The sequence below is a fragment of the Podarcis cretensis genome (genome assembly GCF_951804945.1).
Source record: "Podarcis cretensis genome assembly, chromosome: 5".
Lineage (NCBI taxonomy): Eukaryota > Metazoa > Chordata > Lepidosauria > Squamata > Lacertidae > Podarcis > Podarcis cretensis.
The window spans coordinates 33,042,181-33,068,927 of NC_137174.1; the positions used below are offsets into that span (position 1 = coordinate 33,042,181).

The 26,747-nt window shown below is 45.5% G+C and overlaps 1 protein-coding gene across 7 annotated transcripts; it reads left to right on the top strand.

The window, feature by feature from the left end:
* Positions 1 to 639: 639 nt before the first annotated feature.
* Positions 640 to 26,509, top strand: NUDT13 (nudix hydrolase 13). 7 transcript variants are annotated; one of them, XR_013839017.1, is made up of 11 exons: positions 12,615 to 12,746; positions 14,038 to 14,140; positions 14,989 to 15,128; positions 16,436 to 16,543; positions 17,698 to 17,804; positions 19,144 to 19,269; positions 20,428 to 20,539; positions 22,179 to 22,333; positions 23,143 to 23,367; positions 25,050 to 25,099; positions 26,372 to 26,509. XR_013839017.1 is itself a non-coding variant. In XM_079976470.1 (10 exons), the coding sequence occupies exons 3-10, from the start codon at positions 14,040 to 14,042 to the stop codon at positions 23,335 to 23,337; spliced, it is 1,044 nt and encodes a 347-aa protein (XP_079832596.1). In that variant the 5' UTR covers positions 640 to 771; positions 12,653 to 12,746; positions 14,038 to 14,039; the 3' UTR covers positions 23,338 to 24,409. The 7 variants fall into 7 exon arrangements, 5 of the variants coding, with proteins under 5 accessions (XP_079832596.1, XP_079832595.1, XP_079832597.1 ...); XR_013839018.1 differs by having other exon boundaries at positions 25,050 to 25,121; positions 26,372 to 26,466; XM_079976470.1 differs by lacking the exons at positions 25,050 to 25,099; positions 26,372 to 26,509 and adding an exon at positions 640 to 771 and having other exon boundaries at positions 12,653 to 12,746; positions 23,143 to 24,409.
* The last annotated feature ends 238 nt before the right edge of the window (positions 26,510 to 26,747 follow it).

Below are 26,747 nucleotides of genomic sequence, written 5' to 3' on the forward strand. Positions count from 1 at the left end.
TATAAGCAGTGCTAGGAGACTGCTGTTCTCCTCACAGAGCTACAATGGTCTGAGGGTAATAGAGGTCATGTAACTGATAAATCAGCCTCATATAACCAGTATGCTTAACTCTAATTAATGCATGAAGGGGTTAAAGCCATAGAGTAGCCTGTCCACTTGCACCAAGTGACGAGGTCAAAGCTGGATGCTCCAGGCTTAGACCACTTGGTTTAAGCAAACTATCTTTGTGTTTCTATACAAATAATTTACCTCTTTTTGAAACCTCAGTTAAACTGCCTGTGTTTTGTAGTGCTGTATGGGAAAGCACATGAATATGACCTTTGGAGAGTTTGTAAGTAAAGCATTTTTTAACTTCCCAAATGTGTAGTTTCTTTCTATGCTAAGGGAAGTGGGGAACTCTGGATGCAACTTGTAAGGGTTAAAGGTCTAACAACCTATATTTCCACACTTTACTTTGGTGCATTTTTGTGATTTTAAATCTCTGCTGTGATTTTTTTGTGATTTTTTAAAATCTTCCTCACCAAAGAGTACTCCCCCAAAAAACTGTATCTTAGGCAGCCAGGGAATTCTCCTTTTTATTTTAATATATTTTATTTTTTCCTTTTACCAGACTAACACCAACAACTCCCACCACCCTTAAAAAATTATAGTTCCAGAATTCTTTGGTGAAAGCCATGACTGTTAATGGGGCATCATACTGAGTTAAATGCATAGTGCCAATGTGACCATAATGGCTTATAAAATCAGTCTCCTTACCCACAGCATAGCACAGTAAGTAATTTTTCAAGTAAACTGTGTTAGAAGCATTATATGTTAATAGACGAAAGCTCCATCTATCTTTCTGCCAAGCAAGCCAGACATTTCCTTTATCATAGACACTAGTCTTGCTTGTTATAAAGAGATTTCATAGAATCATAGAATCATAGAGTTGGAAGAGACCACAAGGGCCATCGAGTCCAACCCCCTGCCAAGCAGGAAACACCATCAGAGCACTCCTGACATATGGTTGTCAAGCCTCTGCTTAAAGACCTCCAAAGAAGGAGACTCCACCACACTCCTTGGCAGCAAATTCCACTGTCAAACAGCTCTTACTGTCAGGAAGTTCTTCCTAATGTTTAGGTGGAATCTTTTTTCTTGTAGTTTGGAACCATTGCTCCGTGTCCGCTTCTCTGGAGCAGCAGAAAACAACCTTTCTCCCTCCTCTATGTGACATCCTTTTATATATTTGAACATGGCTATCATATCACCCCTTAACCTCCTCTTCTCCAGGCTAAACATGCCCAGCTCCCTTAGCCGTTCCTCATAAGGCATCGTTTCCAGGCCTTTGACCATTTTGGTTGCCCTCCTCTGGACACGTTCCAGTTTGTCAGTGTCCTTCTTGAACTGTGGTGCCCAGAACTGGACACAGTACTCCAGGTGATGTCTGACCAGAGCAGAATACAGTGGCACTATTACTTCCCTTGATCTAGATGCTATACTCCTATTGATGCAGCCCAGAATTGCATTGGCTTTTTTAGCTGCCGCGTCACACTGTTGGCTCATGTCAAGTTTGTGGTCAACCAAGACTCCTAGATCCTTTTCACATGTACTGCTCTCAAGCCAGGTGTCACCCATCTTGTATTTGTGCCTCTCATTTTTTTTGCCCAAGTGCAATACTTTACATTTCTCCCTGTTCAAATTCATCTTGTTTGTTTTGGCCCAGTTCTCTAATCTGTCAAGGTCGTTTTGAAGTGTGATCCTGTCCTCTGGGGTGTTAGCCACCCCTCCCAGTTTGGTGTCATCTGCAAATTTGATCAGGATGCCCTTGAATCCATCATCCAAGTCGTTGATAAAGATGTTGAATAAGACCGGGCCCAAGACAGAACCCTGTGACACCCCACTAGTCACTCTTCTCCAGGATAAAGAGGAACCATTGATGAGCACCCTTTGGGTTCGGTCAGTCAGCCAGTTACAAATCCACTGAGTGGTAGCATAGTCAAGACCGCATTTTACCAGCTTCTTTACAAGAATATCATGGGGCACCTTGTCAAATGCCTTGCTGAAATCAAGGTAGGCTACATCCACTGCGTTCCCTTCATCTACCAGGCTTGTAATTCTGTCAAAAAACGAGATCAGGTTAGTCTGACATGACTTATTTTTCAGAAATCCATGCTGACTATTGGTGATCACAGCATTCCTTTCTAGGTGCTCACAGACTGTTTGCTTAATGATCTGCTCCAGAATCTTCCCTGGTATTGATGTCAGACTGACTGGGCGGTAATTATTTGGGTCCTCTCTTTCCCCCTTTTTGAAAATAGGGACAACATTTGCCCTCCTCCAGTCTGCCGGGACTTCGCCTGTTCTCCAGGAATTCTCAAAGATGACTGCCAGTGGTTCTGAGATCACATCTGCCTGTTCTTTTAATACTCTTGGATGCAGTTCATCTGGCCCTGGAGACTTGAATACATCTAAACTAGCTAAGTATTCTTATACTATCTACTTAGTTATTCTGGGCTGTGTTTCCTCTGCTGAATCATTTGCTCCAAATTCTTCAGGTCGGGCATTGTTTTCTTTATCGGAGAAGACTGAGGCAAAGAAGGCATTGAGGAGTTCAGCCCTTTCTGTGTCCCCTGTTTGCATTTCACCATCTTCTCCTCTGAGTGACCCCACTGTTTCTTTGTTCTTCCTTTTGCTACGAACATACCCATAAAAGCCTTTTTTGTTGCTTTTAACCTCTCTAGCAAGCCTGAGTTCATTCTGTGCTTTAGCTTTTCTGACTTTGTGTCTACACGTGCTGGCTATTTGTTTGAATTCCTCTTTGGTGGTTTCCCCCCTTTTCCATTTTTTGTACACATCCTTTTTAAATCTTAACTCAGTTAAAAGTTCTTTAGATAGCCACCCTGGCTTCTTTAGGCACCTTCCATGTTTCCATCTCATTGGTATTGCCTGAAGTTGTGCTTTTACTATCTCCCTCTTAACAAACTCCCAGCCATCATGAACTCCATTTCCTTTTACTATTACTGTCCATGGGATCTCACCCAGCACTTCCCTAAGTTTTATGAAGTCGGCTTTCTTAAAGTCAAGAAATTGAGTCCTAGTATGCTTGGCTGCTCCTTTCCGCTGTATAGTAAACTTCAGGAGAGCATGATCACTCGCGCCTAATGATCCTTCCACTTCTACCCCACTAACCAGGTCATCAACATTGGTTAGGACCAGATCTAAAATGGCTGTTCCTCTTGTTGCTTCTCCCACTTTCTGGACAATGAAGTTGTCTGCAAGGCCAGTGAGGAATCTGTTTGACCTTATGCTCTTGGCTGAGTTTGACATCCAACAAATATCCGGGTAATTGAAGTCCCCCATTACTACTATCTCCCTTCCTTTTGCATGCTTGGCCATCTGTTCCAGGAAGGTATCATCTATGTCCTCCGTTTGGCTTGGGGATCTATAGTAAACTCCCACAATGAGGTCACTGTTATTCTTCTCTCCCTTAATTTTGACCCAAATGCTCTCACTTTGGCTTTGAGGTTCTAAATCTTGGATCTCTTCACAGGTATACACATCCCTGACATATAACGCCACTCCTCCTCCTTTCTTGTCTGGTCTGTTTCTCTGAAATAGATTGTATCCCTCCATTATTACATTCCAATCGTGGGACTTATCCCACCAGGTTTCAGTGATGCTATTATGTCATATTTAGTTTGCTGTACCAAGAGCTCAAGCTCATCTTGTTTATTTCCAATGCTTTGCGCATTAGTGTACAGACATTGAAGTCCATTAATCATTCCCCCGTGTCTCTTATTTAAGGACTTTTTCCTCCCACCACTAGGTCTGCGTGCTGTTTGCTCCATTTGGTCTATGACATTTGGATGATCATCTTCATCAATTGATAGACTCCTACCTTCAGGAGCACTGTCTCCCTCCCCCACATTAGTCAGTTTAATAATAATAATAATAATAATTTATTATTTATACCCCGCCCATCTGGCTGGGCCTCCCCAGCCACTCTGGGCGGCTTCCATAAAAACCAAAAATACAGTAAAATATCACACGTTAAAAACTTCCCTGAACAGGGCTGCCTTAAGATGTCTTCTGAATGTCAGGTAGTTGTTTATCGCTTTGACATCTGCTGGAAGGGCGTTCCACAGTGCGGGGGCCACTACCGAGAAGGCCCTCTGCCTGGTTCCCTGTAGCTTTGCTTCTCGCAATGAGGGAACTGCCAGAAGGCCCTCGGCGCTGGACCTCAGCGTCCGGGCAGAATGATGGAGGTGGAGACGCTCCTTCAGGTATACTGGACCGAGGCCGTTTAGGGCTTTAAAGGTCAGCACCAACACCTTGAATTGTGCTCGGAAACATACTGGGAGCCAGTGTAGGTCTTTCAAGACCGGTGTTATATGGTCTCGGCGGCCGCTCCCAGTCACCAGTCTAGCCGCCGCATTTTGGATTAGTTGTAGTTTCCGAGTCACCTTCAAAGGTAGCCCCACATAGAGTGCATTGCAGTAATCCAAGCGGGAGATAACCAGAGCATGCACCACTCTGGCGAGACAGTCCGCAGGCAGATAGGGTCTCAGCCTACGTACCAGATGGAGCTGGTAAACAGCTGCCCTGGACACAGATTTGACCTGTGCTTCCATGGACAGCTGTGAGTCCAAAATGACTCCCAGGCTGCGCACCTGGTCCTTCAGGGGCACAGTTACCCCATTCAGGACCAGGGAATCCTCCACACCTGCCCGCCTCCTGTCCCCCAAAAACAGTACTTCTGTCTTGTCAGGATTCAACCTCAATCTGTTAGCCGCCATCCATCCTCCAACCGCCTCCAGACACTCACACAGGACCTTCACCGCCCTCACTGGTTCTGATTTAAAAGAGAGGTAGAGCTGGGTATCATCCGCATACTGATGAACACCCAGCCCAAACCTCCTGATGATCTCTCCCAGCGGCTGCATGTAAATGTTGAAAAGCATGGGGGAGAGGACAGAACCCTGAGGCACCCCACAAGTGAGAGCCCAGGGGTCTGAACACTCATCCCCCACCACCACTTTCTGAACACGGCCCAGGAGGAAGGAGCGGAACCACTGTATGACAGTGCCCCCAGCTCCCAGCCCCTCAAGACGGTCCAGAAGGATGTTATGGTTGATGGTATCAAACGCCGCTGAGAGATCCAGCAGAACTAGGAAACAGCTCTCACCTTTGTCCCTAGCCCGCCGGAGATCATCAACCAGTGCGACCAAGGCAGTTTCAGTCCCATGATGAGGCCTGAATCCCGACTGGAAGGGATCCAAATGGTCCGCTTCTTCCAGGCGTGCCTGGAGTTGTTCGGCAACCGCTCGCTCAATCACCTTGCCCAAGAATGGAAGATTTGAGACTGGACGATAGTTGGCCATCGTGGCCGCATCTAAAGATGGTTTTTTAAGAAGCGGTTTAATAACCGCCTCTTTCAGCGGGTCTGGGAAGGCTCCCTCACGGAGGGAAGCATTCACCACCCCACGAAGCCCATCGCACAGTCCTTCCCGGCTAGCTTTTATAAGCCAGGATGGGCAAGGATCCAGGAGACAGGTGGTTGGTTTCACTCGTCCAAGCAGCCTGTCCACATCCTCAGAGGTAACAGATTGGAATTGATCCCATTCAACTTGACCAGACAGAACTCTAGCACTTTCCCGCCCCGGTCCTGCTCCCACGGTGGAGTCTACTTCTTCCCGAATCTGAGCGATTTTATCTGCAAAAAATGTTGCAAAATCATTGCAGGAGAACATGTGGCCCGTACTGGGCCCCGATGTTGCAGGTGGTTCCGCTAAATTGTGAACCACCTGAAAAAGTCTCCTGCTGCTGTTTTCTGCAGATGCAATAGAGGCGGTGAAGAAATTCTTCTTCGCCGTCGCTATCGCCACTTGGTAGGCTCGACGTTGAGCTCTAACCTGTGTCCGGTCAGATTCGGAATGAGTTATCCGCCACCGGCGCTCTAGCCGTCTCAACGATTGTTTCATTGCCCTCAGATCCGTGGAAAACCACGGGGCTGTCCGGGCTCCATGCAATCGGAGAGAGCGCTTCGGAGCCAAACAGTCAATAGCCCTGGTTAACTCCGCATTCCAGCGGGCCACCAGGGAATCGGCTGAAAGGCCATCAACATGGGATAAAGCATCCCCTACCACTCTCTGGAAACCATTTGGATCCATTAAGTGGCGGGGGCGGACCATCCGAATTGGTCCCACCTCCCTGCAGAGGGGATGGGTCGCAGAGAAGTCCAGTTGCACCAGGAAGTGATCTGACCATGGCACTTCTTTCGTTTCGCTTTTAGTTAGTGTCAGATCACCAACATCCATAGAGGTAAACACCAGGTCCAAGGCATGTCCGCGGCTATGGGTTGGGCCAGACTTATTCAGGGACAGCCCCATGGAGGCCATGCTTTCCATGAAGTCCCGAGCGGCCCCTTGTAAGGTCGTGTCGGCATGGATGTTAAAATCCCCTAGGACAACCAAGCTGGGTGTCTCCAGGAGAACATCCGCCACGACCTGAAGCAGCTCGGGCAGGGAATCCTTGGTGCAGCAGGGAGGTCGGTACACCAAAAGGAATCCTGTACTGCCCCTATTGCCCAACTTCCAGAACATGCACTCGGAAAACTGGGTCTTCCCAATAGGACGCCTGGTGCAAACTAATGACTTTCTAAAAATCACTGCAACCCCCCCTCCCCGCCCACATGACCTGGGTTGCTGTGCGTAAGAGAAACCTGGTGGACAAGCAGCGGCAAGGATAGGCCCATCTGCTTCATCCAACCAAGTCTCTGTCACACATGCCAGGTCAAGTCCTCCATCCATGATCAAGTCATGGATGGCAGTGGTCTTATGAATCATTGACCTGGCATTGCACAGCAGCACCTTCAGGTCATGTGGGTATCCCTTGCTGATTCTAGTATCCATCCGGTCAGGACCAGACCCGGAGGCAGGAATAGTCCTCAGATAACGACTAAACCTGCCCCCTCTGTAATGACATGGTCTAGTCTTAGCGTAACTCCTCCTCCTACCCGTGATCACCGAGATCGGTTGTCCCAGTGCATCCCCCCCTGTGGAACATGCCCCAGCCATTTTGTGGGCTGGGGCCCACTCCCCGGCAGCCCTGACCCCTCCCCCTAAGAACAAAATAACACCTTAAACAAACAAACAAAACCAATACAATAATACAACAACAAAAATGTAAAAATTACAAAATAATAATTCCCCAGACCCAACCAAACATCCATCCCTCCCCCACCCCCCACATACAAAAAACCCAAAAGAAAATTTTAAAAAACATTTTAAAACCACTCTGTGCCCCTCTTGCAATAACAACTGTCCTAGTGAGGCCTGTCAGGCCCCGCCCTGGGCCAGGTGGTAAGTGGCAGGAAGGAGCAGGACCCTCAGGCACTCACTCAGGGGAGTCCTCCTGGGCAGCAGGCAGCAAGCACTAAGCAGTCCTTGTGAGGCTTCAGGCCCCGCCCCAGGCCAGATGGTAAGTGGCAAGAGCAGGACCCTCAGGCACTCACTCAGGGGAGTCCTCCTGGGCAGCAGGCAGCAAGCACCAAGCAGTCCTTGTGAGGCTTCAGGCCCCGCCCCAGGCCAGATGGTAAGTGGCAAGAGCAGGACCCTCAGGCACTCACTCAGGGGAGTCCTCCTGGGCAGCAGGCAGCAAGCAGCACACAGTCCTTATGAGGCTTCAGGCCCCGCCCCAGGCCAGATGGTAAGTGGCAAGAGCAGGACCCTCAGGCACTCACTCAGGGGAGTCCTCCTGGGCAGCAGGCAGCAAGCAGCACACAGTCCTTATGAGGCTTCAGGCCCCGCCCCAGGCCAGATGGTAAGTGGCAAGAGCAGGACCCTCAGGCACTCACTCAGGGGAGTCCTCCTGGGCAGCAGGCAGCAAGCACCAAGCAGTCCTTGTGAGGCTTCAGGCCCCGCCCCAGGCCAGATGGTAAGTGGCAAGAGCAGGGCCCTCAAGCACTCACTCAGGGGAGTCCTCCTGGGCAGCAGGCAGCAAGCAGCACACAGTCCTTATGAGGCTTCAGGCCCCGCCCCAGGCCAGATGGTAAGTGGCAAGAGCAGGACCCTCAGGCACTCACTCAGGGGAGTCCTCCTGGGCAGCAGGCAGCAAGCAGCAAGCAGTCCTTGTGAGGCTTCAGGCCCCGCCCCAGGCCAGATGGTAAGTGGCAAGAGCAGGGCCCTCAAGCACTCACTCAGGGGAGTCCTCCTGGGCAGCAGGCAGCAAGCAGCACGCAGTCCTTATGAGGCTTCAGGCCCCGCCCCAGGCCAGATGGTAAGTGGCAAGAGCAGGACCCTCCTGATGAGGTTTATGAGATTTTTGGCAAAAACATTCCTCCCAACCATTGTGAGGTGCAGCCCATCACTTGCCAGAAGTCCATCTTCAAGAAACTGCAGTCCGTGATCTAAGAATCCAAACCGTTCCTGTTTACACCATTTGCGAAGCCAGCTGTTCACTTCCACTATTTTTCTCTCTCTCCCTGGGCCACGTAGTTTAACTGGGAGGACAGATGAGATGACAGTTTGTGCATTTAATTGCTTCAATTTCCTGCCCAGAGCCTCGTAGTCTCTTTTGATCTTCTGGAGGCTATTGCTTGCAGTGTCATTGGTTCCCACATGAACCAAGAGGAAGGGGTATTTGTCAGTGGGTTTTATGATTCCTTGCAGTCGTTCAGTTACATCTTGGATCTTAGCCCCGGGGAGACAGCACACTTCCCGAGACATCTTGTCAGGCCCACAGATCACTGCTTCTGTTCCCCTCAGTAGGGAATCCCCTATCACCACTACACGCCTCCTCTTAGGTTTGGTCGGGGTTCTTCCGTGAGCTGTCCGTTCCAAGGACGCCTGCACATTCCCTGAGGACTGACTTTGCTGCTTGTCTTCATATACCTGATCGACTGTAATGAGGGAGAGATCCTCAAATGGAGTCTGCTCTTCGTCTTCCATGCTAGGGGAGAGGACCTCAAAGCGATTGTGTATTTCTAAACAATCAGAGCGAACCCTGGGCCTCCTACTTCTTTGAGTCACATTTCTCCATATATCTGGCTCCTGTGTTGGTGAACTAGCCTGCTTCTCAGGGGAGTCCCCTGTCTCCTCCTTGGTGGAGACGGTGTGCTCTGTTGCTTCCAAGAAGTGCTCCAGCTCTCTAATTCTTTGGAGCGTAGCTACACGTTCCTCCAGTTGCTGGACTTTGTTTTCTAAGAGGGCAGTCAACATGCAATTGCTGCAGGTAAAGCTGCCTGCAACCTTTGGCAAGATGGCAAACATTGCGCAGGAACCGCAGGCGACTGCAGCTGTTCCCTCACCCTCCATCTTGAGAACATGTCATTGGGGGTGTCTACAGCGGTCCTCCATCATAAAAAGCGTGAAGACAGGACAAATAACTCCCCCCCCAAAAAAACCTAGGTCTCCCCCAACAAAGGTTTGAGACTAGCTACCCTAAATCTAAAAGATGGATCAAACTGCGCGCGCCTGCAAGCTCTGGTAAGCTCCTCCCACAGCTAATCACCTGCCTCAACAGAAACCCTGCCCCCTCTGACCCTTGCACAGGGAGAGCAGCTAATCAGCCACAAAGAAACACACACACCAGAAAACCCTTTTTGCTCCTTCTTCAGCTGCTGCCCTGCTGTGAGCTGTTTTCTCAGTTAATCCTATTAGCCTTGTGGATTAACTGGATAGTGTTTGCTATATTCAAGAAGCTCCTGAGAAACACTGAAGCATAACCCGGCAGTGCTGTATATCATTCGAAGAACAAGTGTGCCATATCCCCGTAATGGCTCATTTTTAAAATTGTGTATGGATATATATCTTCCAGTTAAATGCCTGGCAACCTTTATTACTGTCTTTGAGAACAAAACAAAAAGGATGGCACTATCAATATACTTTGTAAATACTCCCATTTATTTATTTATAGTTTAGTTTAAGAATTCATCAGCCAGAGTGCCTTAAGCATACAAATGGCATCCTCAAAGTGGTTGTTTAATCTACACAACTTCAGAGACTTCATTTAACTTTCCCCCCCTATACAGTGGTGCCTCGGGTTAAGAACTTAATTCGTTCTGGAGGTCCGTTCTTAACCTGAAGTACCACTTTAACTAATGGGGCCTCCCGCTGCCATCACGCAATTTCTGTTCTCATCCTGAAGCAAAGTTCTTAACCCGAGGTACTATTTCTGGGTTAGCGGAGTCTGTAACCTGAAGCGTATGTAACCTGAAGCGTATGTAACCCGAGGTACCACTGTAGACTGAATATTGTTACTGACTCCTCATTCAGTAAGATCAGTGTTGGCTGCAGGACTCAAACAGCTCCAGGCTCTGAGGAGTAATGGCTGAAAAAAAGCCCTGGGTAGAACTGAGGAAATTCTCTGAATGAAATTCTGGAGAGCTGCTGCCGGCTGTAGCAGCTCTCCAACATTGAGGTAGAAAGACCAATTACCTGGCTTGGTACAAAGCAGGTACATTTGTTCCTGTGAATGTGATTTTGCTGCTGGGCCAGTTGCCAGAGAAGCAAGAGGCAGTTAAGGCTGGTTCCCCCCCCCCCTGCCTTAATGGTTCACATCAGATGAATACAAAAAGATTTGCGTGGCATCTTACGCATTTATTCTGGATTCTGCTCCAAACCGCACCAAAATCTGGATCCATAAATAAATAGCTGGTTCTGCCCAGGGCCTGGCTCTGAGTTCCACTATCAGAACTAGAAAGGTCACCTGCAGTCCCAATACAGAAACCAGAAATTTGAGTTGGCAGTCTTATTGGGAAAAATAGAAAACAATAGTATAGCAATTCTGCGTAAACACTACTAACGTAAGGGCAGAGGAAGATAAGATCTAGTTCAGCATCCTTTTCCCCAACTAGATGCCTCCGGGAAAGCCACAGGTTGACAAATATTTTGTTGTTGTTGCTCTTAAAAAGCGGCTTGCTCATTTATTTTTGTGTTGTAATTACTAACAATAATTTCCTGCTATAATAATTTTTGGTGTTCATTATTGTGTTTGATGAAGGTGTTTTTTTATATGGTAGATAATTTTTTGGGAGAAACACTTTTAGTACATTTGCATTGCTTTAACACATTTTCTATTGTTAACTTTATTTTTTGTGTACTGATGCCTTTCAGGACTCCTTTTGGCTGTGTGAAGCATTGCATAAATTTAAACCATGGGTTGGCAAACTAAGGTCCGCGGGTTGGATCATGCCCAATTGCCTTCTAGATCTGGCCTGCAGACGGTCCAGGAATCCAGGCAGCCAACATAGTGTGTGTGTGTGTGATGGTTTTTGCAACTCAGCCAGGCTTGGGGGTCAAAAGTGAGACGGGTGGCTGCTTGAGACAAGCCCCTTCTCCGTCCGTCGCGCGCATGCAGCAATATTTTCTTCCGGGGTGGGGAAGAGTGAAAAGGAGCCACAGTTCGGATTTCCACCATGGAGCTGCTGGCGACTGACCTCAGGAAGGGCAGTTGTGGCGGCAGGGGCTCGGAAGTGTCTTGGGACCGACGCCCGCCGGTGTCTGTGGCGGCGGTGCTCCCCGCTACAGGAAGCGGGGAGCGCCTGGGCGGCTGCACTCCAAAGCAGTTCAGTGTTCTACTGGGGAGGCTGCTTGTTAGCTACATGGTGCAAGCCATGGAAAGGTAAATAGCAGCCGCCTAGTCTTCCTTTGGACGCGGGTGGCGCTGTGGGTTAAACCACAGAGCCTAGGACTTGCCGATCAGAAGGTCGGTGGTTCAAACCCCGCGATGGGGTGAGCTCCCGTTGCTTGGTCCCTGCTCCTGCCAACCTAGCAGTTCGAAAGCACGTCAAAGTGCAAGTAGATAAATAGGCGGGAAGGTAAACGGCGTTTCCGTGCGCTGCTCTGGTTCGCCAGAAGCGGCTTAGTCATGCTGGCGACATGACCTGGAAGCTGTACACCAGCTCCCTCGGCCAATAAAGCGAGATGAGCGCCGCAACCCCAGAGTCGGTCCTGACTGGACCTAATGGTCAGGGGTCCTTTAGTCTTCCCTCATGCGGGGAAAAGAACGTTTTTGCTTGAGTGGCGCCAGCCTGACTTAGCGTGGCCAACGGCTTTTCCTTTCACCCACACATGTGCACACGCTCTCCAAGGCTGACAGGAATGGTGCACTTACCTCAGCCCCCACCACGCGTAAAAAGCAAAGGAAGCAGCGTGTGTGCATGGGGAACCCCCCCCCCCCAAAAAAAATCACATTTGTGCAGCATTGGGGTTGGTCCCAATAAGGGTTTTTGCAAAAAATGTGGGTCATAATCATGGCGACATACTGTATAGTCTGGCCCCCCCATAAGGCCTGAGGGACAGTGGACCGGCCCCCTGCTGAAAAAGTTTGCTGATCCCTGATTTAAACCAACGTTGGAGGAAAATGAGGAAGGGGCTATCCAAATCCTACTAACATTGGTAAGCACTTTAGAGCACTTTCAGCATAGGTACCTCCACTCTTGGTTATGTTGTTAATGGAATTGTACCTGCTGAACTACACTTCCCAGAGGCCCATTTTGAGCCAAAGGATTATGGGTAGTGTAGTTCGGATTAATAGACAAGCTGAACCGAGCGCCGATCAGTGTGGAGTGTTTGCTAAGTGCTTCCTGCTGACGGAAACTGCCGTGTGCTTTTATATAACAGTAAGTGAAAAGCTTTCATTTGTCATTCTTGACTACTGTCTGACCCTGCAGGGATTTAAGACTGAGAAGCAGCTTGGAGTAAAAAGCAAATCTGCACTTCTGAGATCTGAAGTTCAACTTCTCTGTGATTGATTTAACATTTACGGTATGGAAGAACCCGCCACAGAGCCTTCCTGGGACTTTGAATTCCTTCACTGATGACAGAAATCCCGCTTACATATAACTCTTTCTTGCTCTTTGACATTGCACAGATAGAAATAGGACATTTGTAATAAGGAACACATCTTGTTTTCAAAACTAAAAATTAATTTCTGAGTGCTTCTCTCTTTCCACTTTTGCATATGCCTGAATACTTTTGTTCGCCTACTGTAGTACTACTGTAGAAGTACTGAGTAAGCTCAGAGGCTGTGACTGATCCATTGAGTCACATGACTGGGTAGAGATTTCATCCTGGGTTTCTCCCAAATCAGATACTCTTAACTCTGCACCATGTCAGTAAATCATCTTGCAACTGAAGTTGCAGTATTTCCATTGTTATTGCATATTTTATACTTTTTAATATTTTTATATACTTTTATCTCTGATCCGCTTTGCAATTTTGAATGGCAAATGGTATAGAAACAGAAATAATAAATAAATCCCATCAAATTTAGTGGGAGTCAAAGGCTTTCTACTGAGTAAACATGCATAGGATTGCATTTTAGTCTCCTGCTTGATAGAATAGCTGCAACTGTAATGCAGACAGCAGCTATTATTGGCGGATAGAATGGAAGGAAAGTTAATGTACCTTTGTGCTTTTTAAAATACATTCCACGGGGAGGGAGAGCTACCAGAAAATAAGGACTTTTTTCTGGTAAGTAGGAAGAGCTGGAGCTTCTGCAGCTGTTCCTGAACTCTCTTCTGTCTGTGACTTTTAGGGCAAAGTACAGTTTCTTCTCAAATGTCTGTTGTCAGACAGTAAAGATCTGAGGATACTACAGGATTCTATGACACCCTGTTTGTTTTTTCCTGTTCTGTTTGGATGGTGCAGTTAAGGTGGAACATAAGAAATTCATTTCATGCATAGTTACAGTAGCAAGAGTTTTACTGGCAAAAAAAATGGAGACTGTAAATGATACCTTCTGTAGGTAGAATATGTGGGTGTTTGCATTAATGGTTTAACTTACAGTTTTTACAAGAACAAGAGAGAAAAAAGGCAGTAAGGCATGCTTGTGGTAAATCGGGTTTTTATTCATTTTTATTGAATATTGAAAGAACTTGATTTTCCCAAAAATGCAATATGGGTTCACAGTGTTGATTTTCCTCATTCATAAATGAGGATCCATCAGGGTTATTATAAGTCGTGTGTGTGTGTGTGCATATATATCATTGAAGATGTATATCTGTGCATATGTATGACTTATTAATAATAATATGGTATTTTTCTTGTTTTTAAGCTATGGCACACAAGATGGTAATCACTTTGGTCTATCGAGTGGGATATAGAAGAGCTTCTTCTCTGTATTCCAGGCTGCATTCAACCTATGTCAAGAAAATGAGGTAAATGCTTAACCTGTGGGGAATTTGAGCCCAATATGCTAGAATTTGTTGCTAATGGGATAAAGCTAGAATTACTCCAGTATGTTTTTATGGCTTACTGTTTTAATTACCCAGACATCTGGTGGCTGAAGACTAAGGTTCATAGCAATCTCTGGATAGAATCGTGTTTTTAATTGTAACTGTTTTTCGTTTTCACTGTAATTGTTTTTAGAAGGTTTTAGAAGGTTGCGTTTTGTTGCTGTTGTTACTAAATTATGGATACGTTTGCTGGCATGGGCTTGTTTGGGAGGAAAGGTAAGATATAAATTCAATCAATCAGTCAATAATAGACCTTGTATTATCAGTATTTTTTCAAGTATCTGGAGCACAAAGATGGAGAATGCAACAACAGGTTCTGCCACAGAATACTTTGGATACAGCCCTGTACCCATATTCCCTGTACAGTGGTACCTCGGGTTACATATGCTTCAGGTTACAGACTACGCTAACCCAGAAATAGTACCTCGGGTTAAGAACTTTGCTTCAGGATGAGAACAGAAATCATGCTCCAGTGGCACGGCGGTGGCAGGAGGCCCCATTAGCTAAAGTGGTCTTCAGGTTAAGAACAGTTTCAGGTTAAGAACAGACCTCCAGAACAAATTAAATACTTAACCCTAGGTACCACTGTACTGGGAATAACCCCCATTGATCTGAGATGGACTTACTTCTGTGTAGAAGTAAGTAAGGAAATTACATGTTGGGCTGCAGTGGGAAACTCGCCTGGAGAAAATACCGTAGGAACAGATGCGTAGGCTTGCACAGTTAGTCTTCTTCATGTGCTGCACTTTCTGATCCTTTTCTACCTGCAGGTATATGTCCGAGCTAAAAGACAATGATGACGCTTGCAGGAAAGCCTCTAACTTGGGAACTTTCTTCCTGTTTCACAACTACTCTCCCTTACTGCAAGAGAAAGGAAACATGCTCCTGGCGCCTAAGTTAAATGCAGCAGGTAACAAGTTTATTCTGCAACAATCCTTCCTTTTCACGAGAAATGTCCTGTCTGTTAAGGTGTTAAAGATGCTTTTAGTGCCTGCTTCCAGAGAACCTGGGAGAACAGTAGATTAAGCAGTGGAAGGTGGTCCGTTAGGGCAAAGAAGGCATTGCCTCACTAACCTCAGTCTGCCCCCAGCCAGCCCCCACCTGCCAGCCTTATTACTTACAAGCAGTCCAGCGGGAAGCACTGCCTGTCTGCTTCCTTCCACCTCAGCCTCAGTGTTGTCCTTGGAGAACTCAACAGTGAGAAGGATGAGAGAGGACAGGGATAAACCTAAAATTTGTTGTCTCTGTCTGTCGTTGGGTTTTCCTTCTCCTGCGGTTGGCTTCTGTATCACTGAGTTTAAATGGGAGGGGGGAGAGAGAGAGAAGTCAGGGGTTAGAAATTTTCAGCAGGAAGGTATCAGCACTCTAATAAAACTTAAATCCCTGGCGTTCCTTGATGAAACTTTTAAGCATGATGGCAAGGGGTGACATAACTGGGTTTCCGAGCCCCACAGGCGTGCCGCAGAAAGAATGTAGTAGGTCAAGGGAGCCATGGACTCAAAAAGGTTGAAAACCTCTGTACTAGAGGTGCCACAGGCCTGATCTAGCAAGGCTGTGCTTATGTTCCTATGAAATTTTCAACTGTGAAACAAATTTCAAAACGACTTCAGGTTTTGTGGTAGAGATTTATAAAATATACCTGTGTCTTTTGTTTTAGGACAGCGGTCTAAGCCTGAGCGATGTACTGATACATCAGTGATGAAGGATGCTTGAAATCAGGGTGTGTGAGAGAGAAGGAAGGCACAGGGAGAATCAGGCATGTGGTGAAGGATGCTTGAAATCAGGGTGTGAGTGAGTGAAGGAAAGAGCTGTGAGATTGGGCGTGCGGTGAAGGAGTGTGGAGAATCGGGTGGGTGGTGAAGGAGACTTCAGATTGGGCAGGAATGCACTGGAGCCCAGAGGACAAATCAGCTCCTTGGAGAATAGGCTGCCCTGAGAGGAAGGGACTGTGGTGCTGGGGAAGCTAGCGAGCAAGGAGACGGTGCTCGTCTTTCCCCTCTCCTAGCTTGGGGTGTGTGTGTGTGTGTGTGTGCCATCTCCTCCATTTCAGCATAGCGATATATCGTCATATCTCGATGTTTGGCTGGTGATACATCGCAATGTTGAAAAGCTGACATCGCCCATCCCTACAGCTGTCCCAGATTACAGAAATGTTAACCAATGTTGTGCTGATGTGCCTTTCTAAGCTTCCTCTTCCTCTGTTTGTCTGGTTTTCAGAAATTAAGACGATTCTAGAGAAGTTCAAACAGAGTGAAGAAAAGATAGAGGATTCCATGCTGGTTGGATGTTCAAATGAGTGCAGGCCGTATTTTGCTTTGGACCTAGGTTAGAATGACCTTTTGTATACTGTTGCATGCAACCCGAATCTCCAAGCAGCGAAAGACTGCAGGGGTTCCTGCACTTACCCAGGGTTCAGTTTCCTTGGAATGAAGTTCAGTGGCGACTTTGGTATTTTTAGGATAAGTGCTTTGTTTACACTCAAAGAAAGAACATAGGATGGAGGGGCTCACAGCATTAACAACCCAACAGATCTTGCTTCTTGTTTAGGTTTCCAGCTTCCAGCACCAGCCAGCAAACTCCCACACACAACTCTGGCTATTGTTCTTCTAACCTAGGATGAGGTGGCATCTAGCCAAGTGCAGGGAGCAAGAAAGCCTATCCACGTCCCTCCTTGGAGAGTGCCATTGCTTAGTTGAGATGCTGATGAGAGCACAACTCCCATCATCCCTCATCATTGGTCCTTCTAGCTAGGGATGGTGGGAGTTGTAGTCCAGCAACAGCTGGTGACCCAAGTATGAGAAACACTGAAGGCAAGGAAACTTGTCTGAGAAGTTCAGCAGCCTGTTCTACTACTAGATTCTAAACCTCACCGGATATAGGATCACTGGCCTGGAAGGGATCCAAGGATATCATCCAGACTGACCTACCCAACCCATAACAATACTTATATATCCAGCTCTAATCGCGAGGTGGGAGATAGCCAGTTCTTCAGCCCCCAATAATGTGCCCCAATGTGCATCCATTTATGCTTAATTGTATTGAATTTGATTTCTTATTTTGGTGCCCATTCACTCAACTCAATTTGGAGCCATCCTTCTGGAACACTTCGCAGAAAAGTTGCCCTTTCACCATCCTGAATAATATGGTGTCACCTTCAAACTTGTATACAGGCCTATATTTTTCACACCCGCTTTTCACTGAAGTCGATTTGTCCTAATGTGTCTTCATTTTGTAAGAATATACTGCTTTTGAGATGACGTTGATGCCTGTGTGACAGCAGCAGTCTCATCTGGGAGGAGCCCAGAGTGGCTGGGAAACCCAGCCAGATGGGCGGGGTGTAAATACTAAATTTATTATTATTATTATCAGCTACAGTGCCATAATCATGTGCTATTGATATAGATCAAAGGGCATGGGGGTACATGGGGGTAGGGGTAGTAACTGAGATATCCAATTCCCACAGATTTATTGAATTCCAGGATCCTTGGAAAGATCTGCCCTTGAAGCTGAACTCAATGGATCATTTGGGGAAATGAGGAAAGCTTTCTTCCAGTTAGAAGAAGAAGATGCCAGTTTGATTTCCACGGTAGGATTTTACGTGTAAACACAGAGACTGCTTGTGTTGGATATTATATTACTGTTAGAAAGCTGAAAATCCAGATTTTCTTACCTCTGCAGATTCTGGCCCTGTGAACTAATTTTCTCTCCCACTTTTTATTCTCCGCACAAATGTCCTTCTAGCCTTATCCTCTCTGCCTCAGTCCTCCAACCCTCCTTCCATCACCGTAGGCCCGTTTGCCTGCAATCAGGACAGCCCAGCTGAGCCAATGACATTCAGAGACCCTGATCAGAGCGGGCCGAATATTTTAGCCAAAGAACATGGGGCCTGTCATGCCTTGCCCCTCTGTGATATTGAGACAACCCTGCCACTTGCTGCTAGAGGCTCCACCACACAATCCCTTAGGTCAGGGGTAGGCAACCTAAGGCCTGGGGGCCAGATGCGGCCCAATCGCCTTCTCAATCCGGCCCGCAGACCGTCCAGGAATCAGCGTGTTTTTACATGAGTAGAATGTGTGTCCCCAGTCCATTGGGGAGTAATTTATTCTGATTTTATAAACCCCCTGGCAATACTTGAGAAGCCCGCTCCTGAGAGCAAGTGGATACGGAGGCCAAAGAAGATGGTGGGTGGCTCCTTTTGTTTCAGGGCTAGCATGGTGTATTGTCTAGAGTGTTATGTTTGGTTGTGGGAATCTCAAATCTGTTTCTCATCCATGAAGCTCAGTGGTTATTCTTGGGCAAGCCTCTGCCTAGCCTAACTGACCTGAGGGTTTTTCTGTTAGAGGTTGTGCTACTGTTAGAGGATGTGTGGGGAACCTTGGAACCTTCAGATGTTCTTGAACTACAACTTCCCTCAGCCCCCCAAGACGGCCAGTGACTAGGGATGATGGAAGTTGTGGTTCAGCAACATCTGGCAGGCCAAAGATTCCTCACACCTGTGCCATATGGAAAGAAAATATGCATTTCCTGGCGCAATTTGTTCTTACAGTGGTACCTCGCAAGACGAAAAACGCGCAAGACGAAAGAGTTTTCCGTTTTTTGAGTCGTTCCGCAAGACGAATTTCCCTATGGGCTTGCTTCGCAAGATGAAATGTCTTGCGAGTTCTTGCGAGTTTGTTTCCTTTTTTTTAAAGCCGCTAATAGCCACTAAGCCGCTAAGCCGTTAATAGCTGCTAAGCTGCTAATAGCCATGCTTCGCAAGACGAAAAAACCGCAAGACGAAGAGACTCGCGGAACGGATTAATTTCGTCTTGCGAGGCACCACTGTATTTTGTAAACCAAGTTTTGATGGGTGGGGGAGCGGTTTAACAAATGGGTTGCAGTTTGTATTCTCTCAGTGTTCTTCATAACCTGATTGATGTTTATAGGCTCAGGCTCTCCTTTGTTGGCATGATAACAACCAGTATTGTGGGAAAACAGGACAGCTCACAGTGAAGAACCTGGCTGGAAGCAAACGGGTCTGTCAGAGCAGTGAAATAATCTATTACCCACAGGTGAGCACCCTCAAATATTTTTGTCCAGCTGGCATGTGTCTTTGAACTCTGATCATGCCTCTTGCTTGTCTGGATGGGGGACAGAGAAGGGTGTGTGGGTGTATCTAGAAACTAGCCAACTGTACAAATGTAAAATTTGCATCCAGTGCTCCACCTACTTTTGGTTCCCCTCACTGGTGTCACGTGGCCCTTGAAAGGTTGCCAAGAAAGGAGCAGGGATTTATTATATTCACTGGACACCCAGTTACCTGGGCTCTCTGGGCGATGTAGAATTGAACCATTTACCGTGATTAAAGCAAAAAGATAATAATCAATTAATTGTAATCATAGTATGCTTTGTTGTTGTTGTTTGTTGTCAAATAATATGGAACCCAAAACTGTACAGAGAAAGTTGATCACAAACAGCTAAAATAATCTGAAAGGACAAAGCACCTTCTGCCCATCATAAAAGCCATAAAAGTGTCACTTTCAATATTTTTAAAGGATTAAGATGGTGTTCAAAGGCCTGAGAGAACAGAGAAGTCTTTGCTTGGTGCCTGAATTATCTGAAGAAGTGTGCATGCACACGAAAGCTCATACCAAGAACTAACTTAGTTGGTCTTTAAGGTGCTACTGGAAGGAATTTTTTTATTTTGTTTTGACTATGGCAGACCAACACGGCTACCTATCTGTGCCTGAATTATGTTAGTGAAGGTGTCAGACAAGCTTCTCTAGGGAAGCATTGTGTAACAGGGGAACCATCAAGGCCCCCTCCTTCAGAATTCCCCAGTACCATGGATTGGATCCCAATCTTAGCATCTTCAAACACACCCAGCCCCCACCCCACCTGCACAGCTGCTATTTGAAAAAGTTTTAAAGAGACAGAGATGCATTCCACATCTCTTGTTTCCGCAAGAGCACTAAGGTGGACCCTGATAGTCGGGGTGGTGCCAAAGTCTGCAGCAGAATCCTGTGTTCTGAACTGCCAATTATTTTGCTCCAGGGTCTGCCCATAACAGCCAGGAAAGTGTAAGTGTGGGGGCCTTTGTAGGGGTCACTTGCATTTTTCACACATCCCGCTCCTGTGATTGCAGTTTGTACTCCATATTGGAATTAGCAGGTCTGATCCCTCTCTCAATTTCTTGTCCTTTTTGGCTTTTTTTTTTTAAACATAAAAAGATGTCTCCAGTCGTTATTACTTTGGTGTCTGATGGGAGTCAATGCCTTCTCGTACGGCAAGCATCATTTCCTAAAGGGATGTACAGTGCTCTGTCTGGCTTCTGTGATATAGGTAAGGAAACATGTGACACCAGACTGTTAAGTTTGCATGCACAGTATTCTAATTAGAGGGCTGCTACCTCATAGCATGTGGTAGAAAACTTGCTCACTTCAGAGATGATATATGATGAGTAGGGGGGAACCTAACAAGAATTTTCTCATTGTCTGGCACTTAACTTGCAAACCTGGGGAAGCCACAATTAATAGCTATATTGCACTTACGCTGAAACTAACAATAATTGAGTCAGCTCTTGAAGTACCTTGATGGACTTAGACATTTTGCAAATTGAAAAAACACTTGTGTTAGGCTTTTTGCAATTATATTTTCAGCATCAGTGCTGGATGGGCAGTGATTTAAAGCCTGCTTTCTTCAGGGAGTGGTTATGTGATTGAGTTCTCCTTGAGAAACTTGGTTGCACAGGCAATCCAACCGTGTCTCTACCTGCCCCTCAATTAATGTCACCTATGATGTCAGGTGTGGGGTACGTAGCCTTGGTTTGGGGAAAACAGCTTTGCAGGCCAAATTGGGTTCCTTGCTTGGCCTAACTTGGTGTTTGGACTGAGTCCTGCTTTAGGACTCATGATAACAGCTGTCTTGTACTGTGTCACACCATTGGTCCAAATAGCACAGTACTGTAAGAGCTGCAGCTCAAAGGTAAAAGTGGATTAATACCATAAAAGCAAAATGGATTTCTGGAAGAAACTTCATTACTCTTGCATTTTTCCTGCTGAAGATCAAGTCTGAAAAAGGTGCAAGTAGATATGAGAAGGAAGCCATAGTCTGCCATTTTAGATTTCTGTGTTTAGCATTTAGCAATTAGTGCTGGTGGTGATAAAGATTAGCTGAAGAAAGGAGCTCTGTTAAAGTACTGAGGGAAACCAGCCTGTAAAGGAAACATGCATATCTCCATTGGTAGTCCCCTGTTCTGTTGGTTCGCTTGATCCAAAACACCAGTCACTTTTTACAGTGGCTCTCCAGCAATCCACCAGCCAAGTAAATTCTCCACTTGTCAGAATGCATAGTTAAGATCAAGTCTCAACTCTTCCAACTTAAGTTGGGCACTTGACCAGTAAAAAATAAATAAATTGGTCAGCTGTCCCATCAAGCATTTTTTATTTATCTTTATTATCACCAAGTTTAATCATTGTGTTTATTTGTCAAAAACAAGTAGGTTAACTGCTATTGTGAAATAGTGAATTAACTTTTTAAAGACTTGCAATAAATCATTATGACTTAACAATGTTAGGTAGGCTTTTCAAAGATGTGAACAATTCATGGAACAGTTCTTGTCATTGGTTTTTATCCTAACTCAACAGGGATGAGTCTGCATTTCATTTAAGAAGAAAACGTAACAGTAAGCAACTATTAAATGCTGGTTTTTCAAAGGCAGTTGTACCACCAGGTAGCAAGCCACCTCTTCAGACACTACCAGCATCAAGCCTTCATGATAAAAAAAGTTGGTTGACTGACTATGCTTGACCAACCCTGCTTGAACTGTGTTGAAATAGGGCATTTAACCTAAAAGGTGGGCTGGAAATCCACTAAGCATAAACAAGAAATGCTTATTGTGAGGTATATCCTCATGCCTACTCAAAAGAAAACTTGTAAGCGTTCTCTCAGGATACGATGCTGCCCTCTTTCTACTCCCAAGGTGAAACTGTGGAAGAGACACTCCGGCGAGAAGTGGCTGAAGAGGTGGGGTTAGAGGTGGAGTCTGTCAGCTATTCTGCATCTCAGCATTGGCCATTCCCAAGCAGCACGCTAATGATTGGCTGCCATGCCCTGGTGAACCCGCAACGGAGCAAGGTAAGGAGGTGGTGGTGGAATCTTTCATTTGATCCACTTACCTTGTTGGACTACAATTCCTATCACCGCTGACCAGTGGCTAAACTGGCTGGAGATGATGGGAGTTGTAGTCCAACAACATCTGGGGACCCAAGGTTACCAAACCAAACTTTATTGATTTGGCTTATCTAAATGTATATGATCAGTGATGTAAAATCCTTCGCCGTCTTGGTTCTTCTGTGGTTTTGACTAGCGAAAACGGTTCTGGAGAGCATGAAGGTGCATTCGTATTCCCAGCCCTGCTTGTCTATCCAAGCAGCCTGGCAAGCAGACGTTATTTTCACTGTCGTAAATAGCTGACTCTAATAGATATGTGTGTATGCACACAAACACACACACACATGCATATTTGTCATTGTTGGCATCTGTCTGGCTCGAGAGACAATGGAGTGTGCCTCTGGGGGTGAGATCAACTTTCTGTGCTAGCAGCACTGAAGTGACCTTTCTGGGGTACAAGCCTGGGCAGTGTGTATGTAGGTCCTGGGCTGCTCATATGACAAGACCCCCCTCTCGGTCTCACTGATGTGGTCCAAAGGAAAGCAGAGAAATATGTTTGGCACCAGCCAGGCTGCAGGAGTTGCTGTTAAGATAGGTTATTGTTATTAACTTCACATTGATTGGGGGGAGAGGCAGGAGTCCATTGTCTAGCCACGAGGTGATTGTGTGACAGGGGCAAGACTGGTACTTGAGGCATCCTGTCTATTAACTACAACACTACTCTAAGCTCTCATTATGACACTGTTTTTATTTTTAAAACTTTTCATTTGCAGATTAATATCAACAGACAGGAGCTAGAAGCTGCCGAGTGGTTCAGCTATGGGAAAGTGGTGAAGGCTCTTGGGCGGAACCCAAAACCTTCCAAAGACAAGGATGACAACCTCTCATTTTGGGTGCCACCTAAGCAAGCCATAGCCCATCAGCTGATTCAGGAATGGGTCAAAAAGCAAGGTCCTGTGCCTACTTAGAGACACTTATTCAATCATTTACTGCTCCAGGTAAATATCAGAGTGCCAGTTGGCATCCTAATTTCAGTGACTCCATATGTTAAGATTTTCTGCAGGACATTTATAGGCAGAGAGGGTGGTTCCATTTCACACTTTTGCCTGAGGCTAAAGAATTTGTCCATCAGATCCTGAAGGTGTATATATATATATCACCTGGATGGGTTTGTAAGGGGGGGGGGAAAGGATGCTAAGGGTCAGTGGCTCCTCCCTGCAGCTTCCAGTGTTTCAGTTCTTGATGGAAATCATTCCCAAGTGCTTTTCTACAGTGTAACTGGTAATTCAGAATTGATCCTAAGTTTAAAGCAATGGTAGCCAGCCTTTTCGGGCTCATGAGCACATTTGATTCTATAATTTGCAATTGTTGTGGACACCCCACCCACCCACCGCACAGCCTCTGCTGTTGGGCAACAATAAAATGAGTATTTCAGGCCCAAATTCAGTGGGAAAAGGAGCGATGGACATGGATCCCATGGGCAGTGACATGTTGGCAAGCTCTGGTCAAAAGACTCTCACGATGTTTTGTAAAGTTATTTGCTAGATACAATGCCAAAGTTCCAATTAAAAACAAAAGCCTCTCAAAAGCTTACGCCACCAGAAATGTGATTTATTTATTTATTTTTAGTGACATTTATATGCTAATTAATTGTACAAACTTCTAAACAGTTTGAAGCCAGCCGGCAGCTGAAAAACAAATACTCTAGTTATTTGTAAAGTTCACGTTAGTAAAGGTGTTCAGCTCTCATCTTCTATTTCACTTCCTCTGTGACAGCCTGCAACTGAATTCCATCTTCCTGGCAGAAAGTAGTTAGACTTGCCTTTAGAATACGGCTCTTAGTATTTACTGCTATTGCTATAAGCTCTCTGAGGTTTGAACTGTTTCCTACTTCTTTTAAGGAACTGATATATCAAACCAGAATTATTATTATTATTATTATTTGCTTCATTGTTTCTCTATGGTAGTTCACAATTTTTCCTGTCCTGGGCGTTGTCTGTGTATAACACTCTCATCCTGCAAATAAAAAGGATTCCATCAGGCCAGATTTCTTCTTTCTGGGAATATTGCCCATACGCTGCTTCCAAGCCAGAGTGCTCAACTGTTTTCTTGTTCGAAAATGCTGGAATAAGGTTGCAGTGATAAATGCGGTTGAAGCACCCATTAGGTTCAACAGCTTATTTATGTTAATTAAATGTTCCAGATGGAAACTCAGATCAGTTATATAGAGGTCACATTCAGTTCAGGAGCCTGCTTATCAGTCAAAATGTGGAAGGCACAGCAACTGCCCTGTCCTCAGGAAAGATCAGTAGATGTTTCAACCCAACAGAATTCTGTACTGGGGCCTGCCACTCTCTGAGAAAAAGACCTTATGAGATTCTTGGAACCAAAGTGGAGTGGAGGGTTTCTTTTGGCCTCAACAAATGTTACACTTATCATCCACGACCTCCTATACTTAAGTTTGGGAGCAATTGTCCATTCTTTACCATAGATGTTTGATAAATGAACTGTTAAGATTTATTTTAATTGATATTCATGTTTAAGGTAGACCATGTCCTAATTTTCCATGCATGTTGAAAGACTAGCAAATGACTCTGCAAGTATTTTAGCTATCTTGAGAGTCGTTATGAGCAGCTGTAATACTATTTTTTTGTTTTTGCATAACCTCCCCTCTCTCTAGGGATGTGTTCCGTTCCAAGAGAAGGGTGGATCTAAAGCTTAGCAATGAATGTCAGTACTTCCTCCTATTGTGGTAAAATGTTTTGATATATTCCTTCTTTTGAGAAAGGCCAGAAGCAGATACTTATTGGTACTTAATAGAAAAGTCAGAAGAAAATAGAAGAAGAAAATACTTCAGGCTTGGTTTTCAAACAGAATGCGTTCCGGGAGTCCGTTCAACTCCTGGAACTGCCCCAAAACCAAAGCATGGCTTCCGATTGGCTGCAGGACGTCTGGCTTCCAAAAATCATTCGAAAAGCGGAACACTCATTTCTGGGTGTCGATCATTTGTTTGGGAGCCAAGGCTTTTGGCTTCCATGGTACAACTGAAAGCTAGTCATTCTTAAGTGGGAAAAGTAATTTCTCCTTTCACCCACCCGTTTTCAGTAGCAACTACTGAAGCTACTAATCGTTAGTGGCAACCTTATGCTTCAGAAAGCTGCTAAATCGGGGTGAGTAACTTGTTGTCCATTCATTGTTCATGGCTTGCAATACCCATCATACCTGACCATTGTCCATAGTGACTGAGGCTGCTGGGAATCAAGACTCTACTCCTGGACAAAACAGTTGAAGACTTAAGTTCTCCACTGTTCCCACTAATGCCAAACAATGAGTTGTGACATGGAACCACGTGAAGGCAGGAAGCAGCAATGCACTTGAGACACCCCAGGCCCCACTTCAGGATGTAGTTTGTTCTTCAGCTGTAAACTTTCATCATGTATAACTTACGCATATGGAAAAGCAGTATCAAAATTAAAATATACTTCCAGTAACTACTTGAGGACAGAAAGACGATAAGAGCATTCTAGAACAGCCTTTCTCAACCTGTGGTTCCCCAGATGTTGCTGGACTACAACTCCCATCACCCCTAGCTAGCAAGGCTAGAGCTCAGGGATGATGGGAGTTGTAGTCCAACAACATCTGGGGACCCACAGGTTGAGAACCGCTGTTCTAGAACCTTCCCTTTTTTTGCCTGCAGCTGTTTTTGAATGTTTACCTACGTCAAAGTTGAGTTTTAACAGTGAGGGATGTTGGAAAGACAATAAAAACAATCTTAATGCAAACTATAATGAAGGGAGAAAAGAAAAACATTTTCCCCATTACAATTACTTAATTTTGTATGGATAAAAAAAGAGCTTGAAGAAAAGGCAGTAATCTGACTTGGTTTTATCATCACTTTTAACAGACGGTGAGTTATTTCATTTGAAATTAGTTTACTTTCACAAGCTGGAGAGATTATGACATCATTTGGCAACTTATTAAATCAACTTGTTCATATTGCAGATGGGGAAGATGAAAGCCAGTTCAAAGGGATATACTTAGGACTTGAGACAGAAGTCAAATCTGACTTAGCTGCATCAGGACTTCAACCTACAGTTGACTCCTTATGTAAAATAGGCTACTGACAGCCTAAATGTTGGCAAGCAAGGTCAATCCTAGTACAAGTGCTGTTCAAACAAACAGAAAATATAGCTGTACAAAGAACACAAAGAAAACCTTAACAGCCGTGATCAGCTCAACAGATTAATGTTGCCTTCTCTGAACTGCTTAACCACACCAATATATGCAGAAAGCTTTTTCCTGCAAAATCACTGAATGCCTAATTATCTAATATTGGAGATAAATATAAAGAAGCTACACTGAAAGATAATCAGATTTC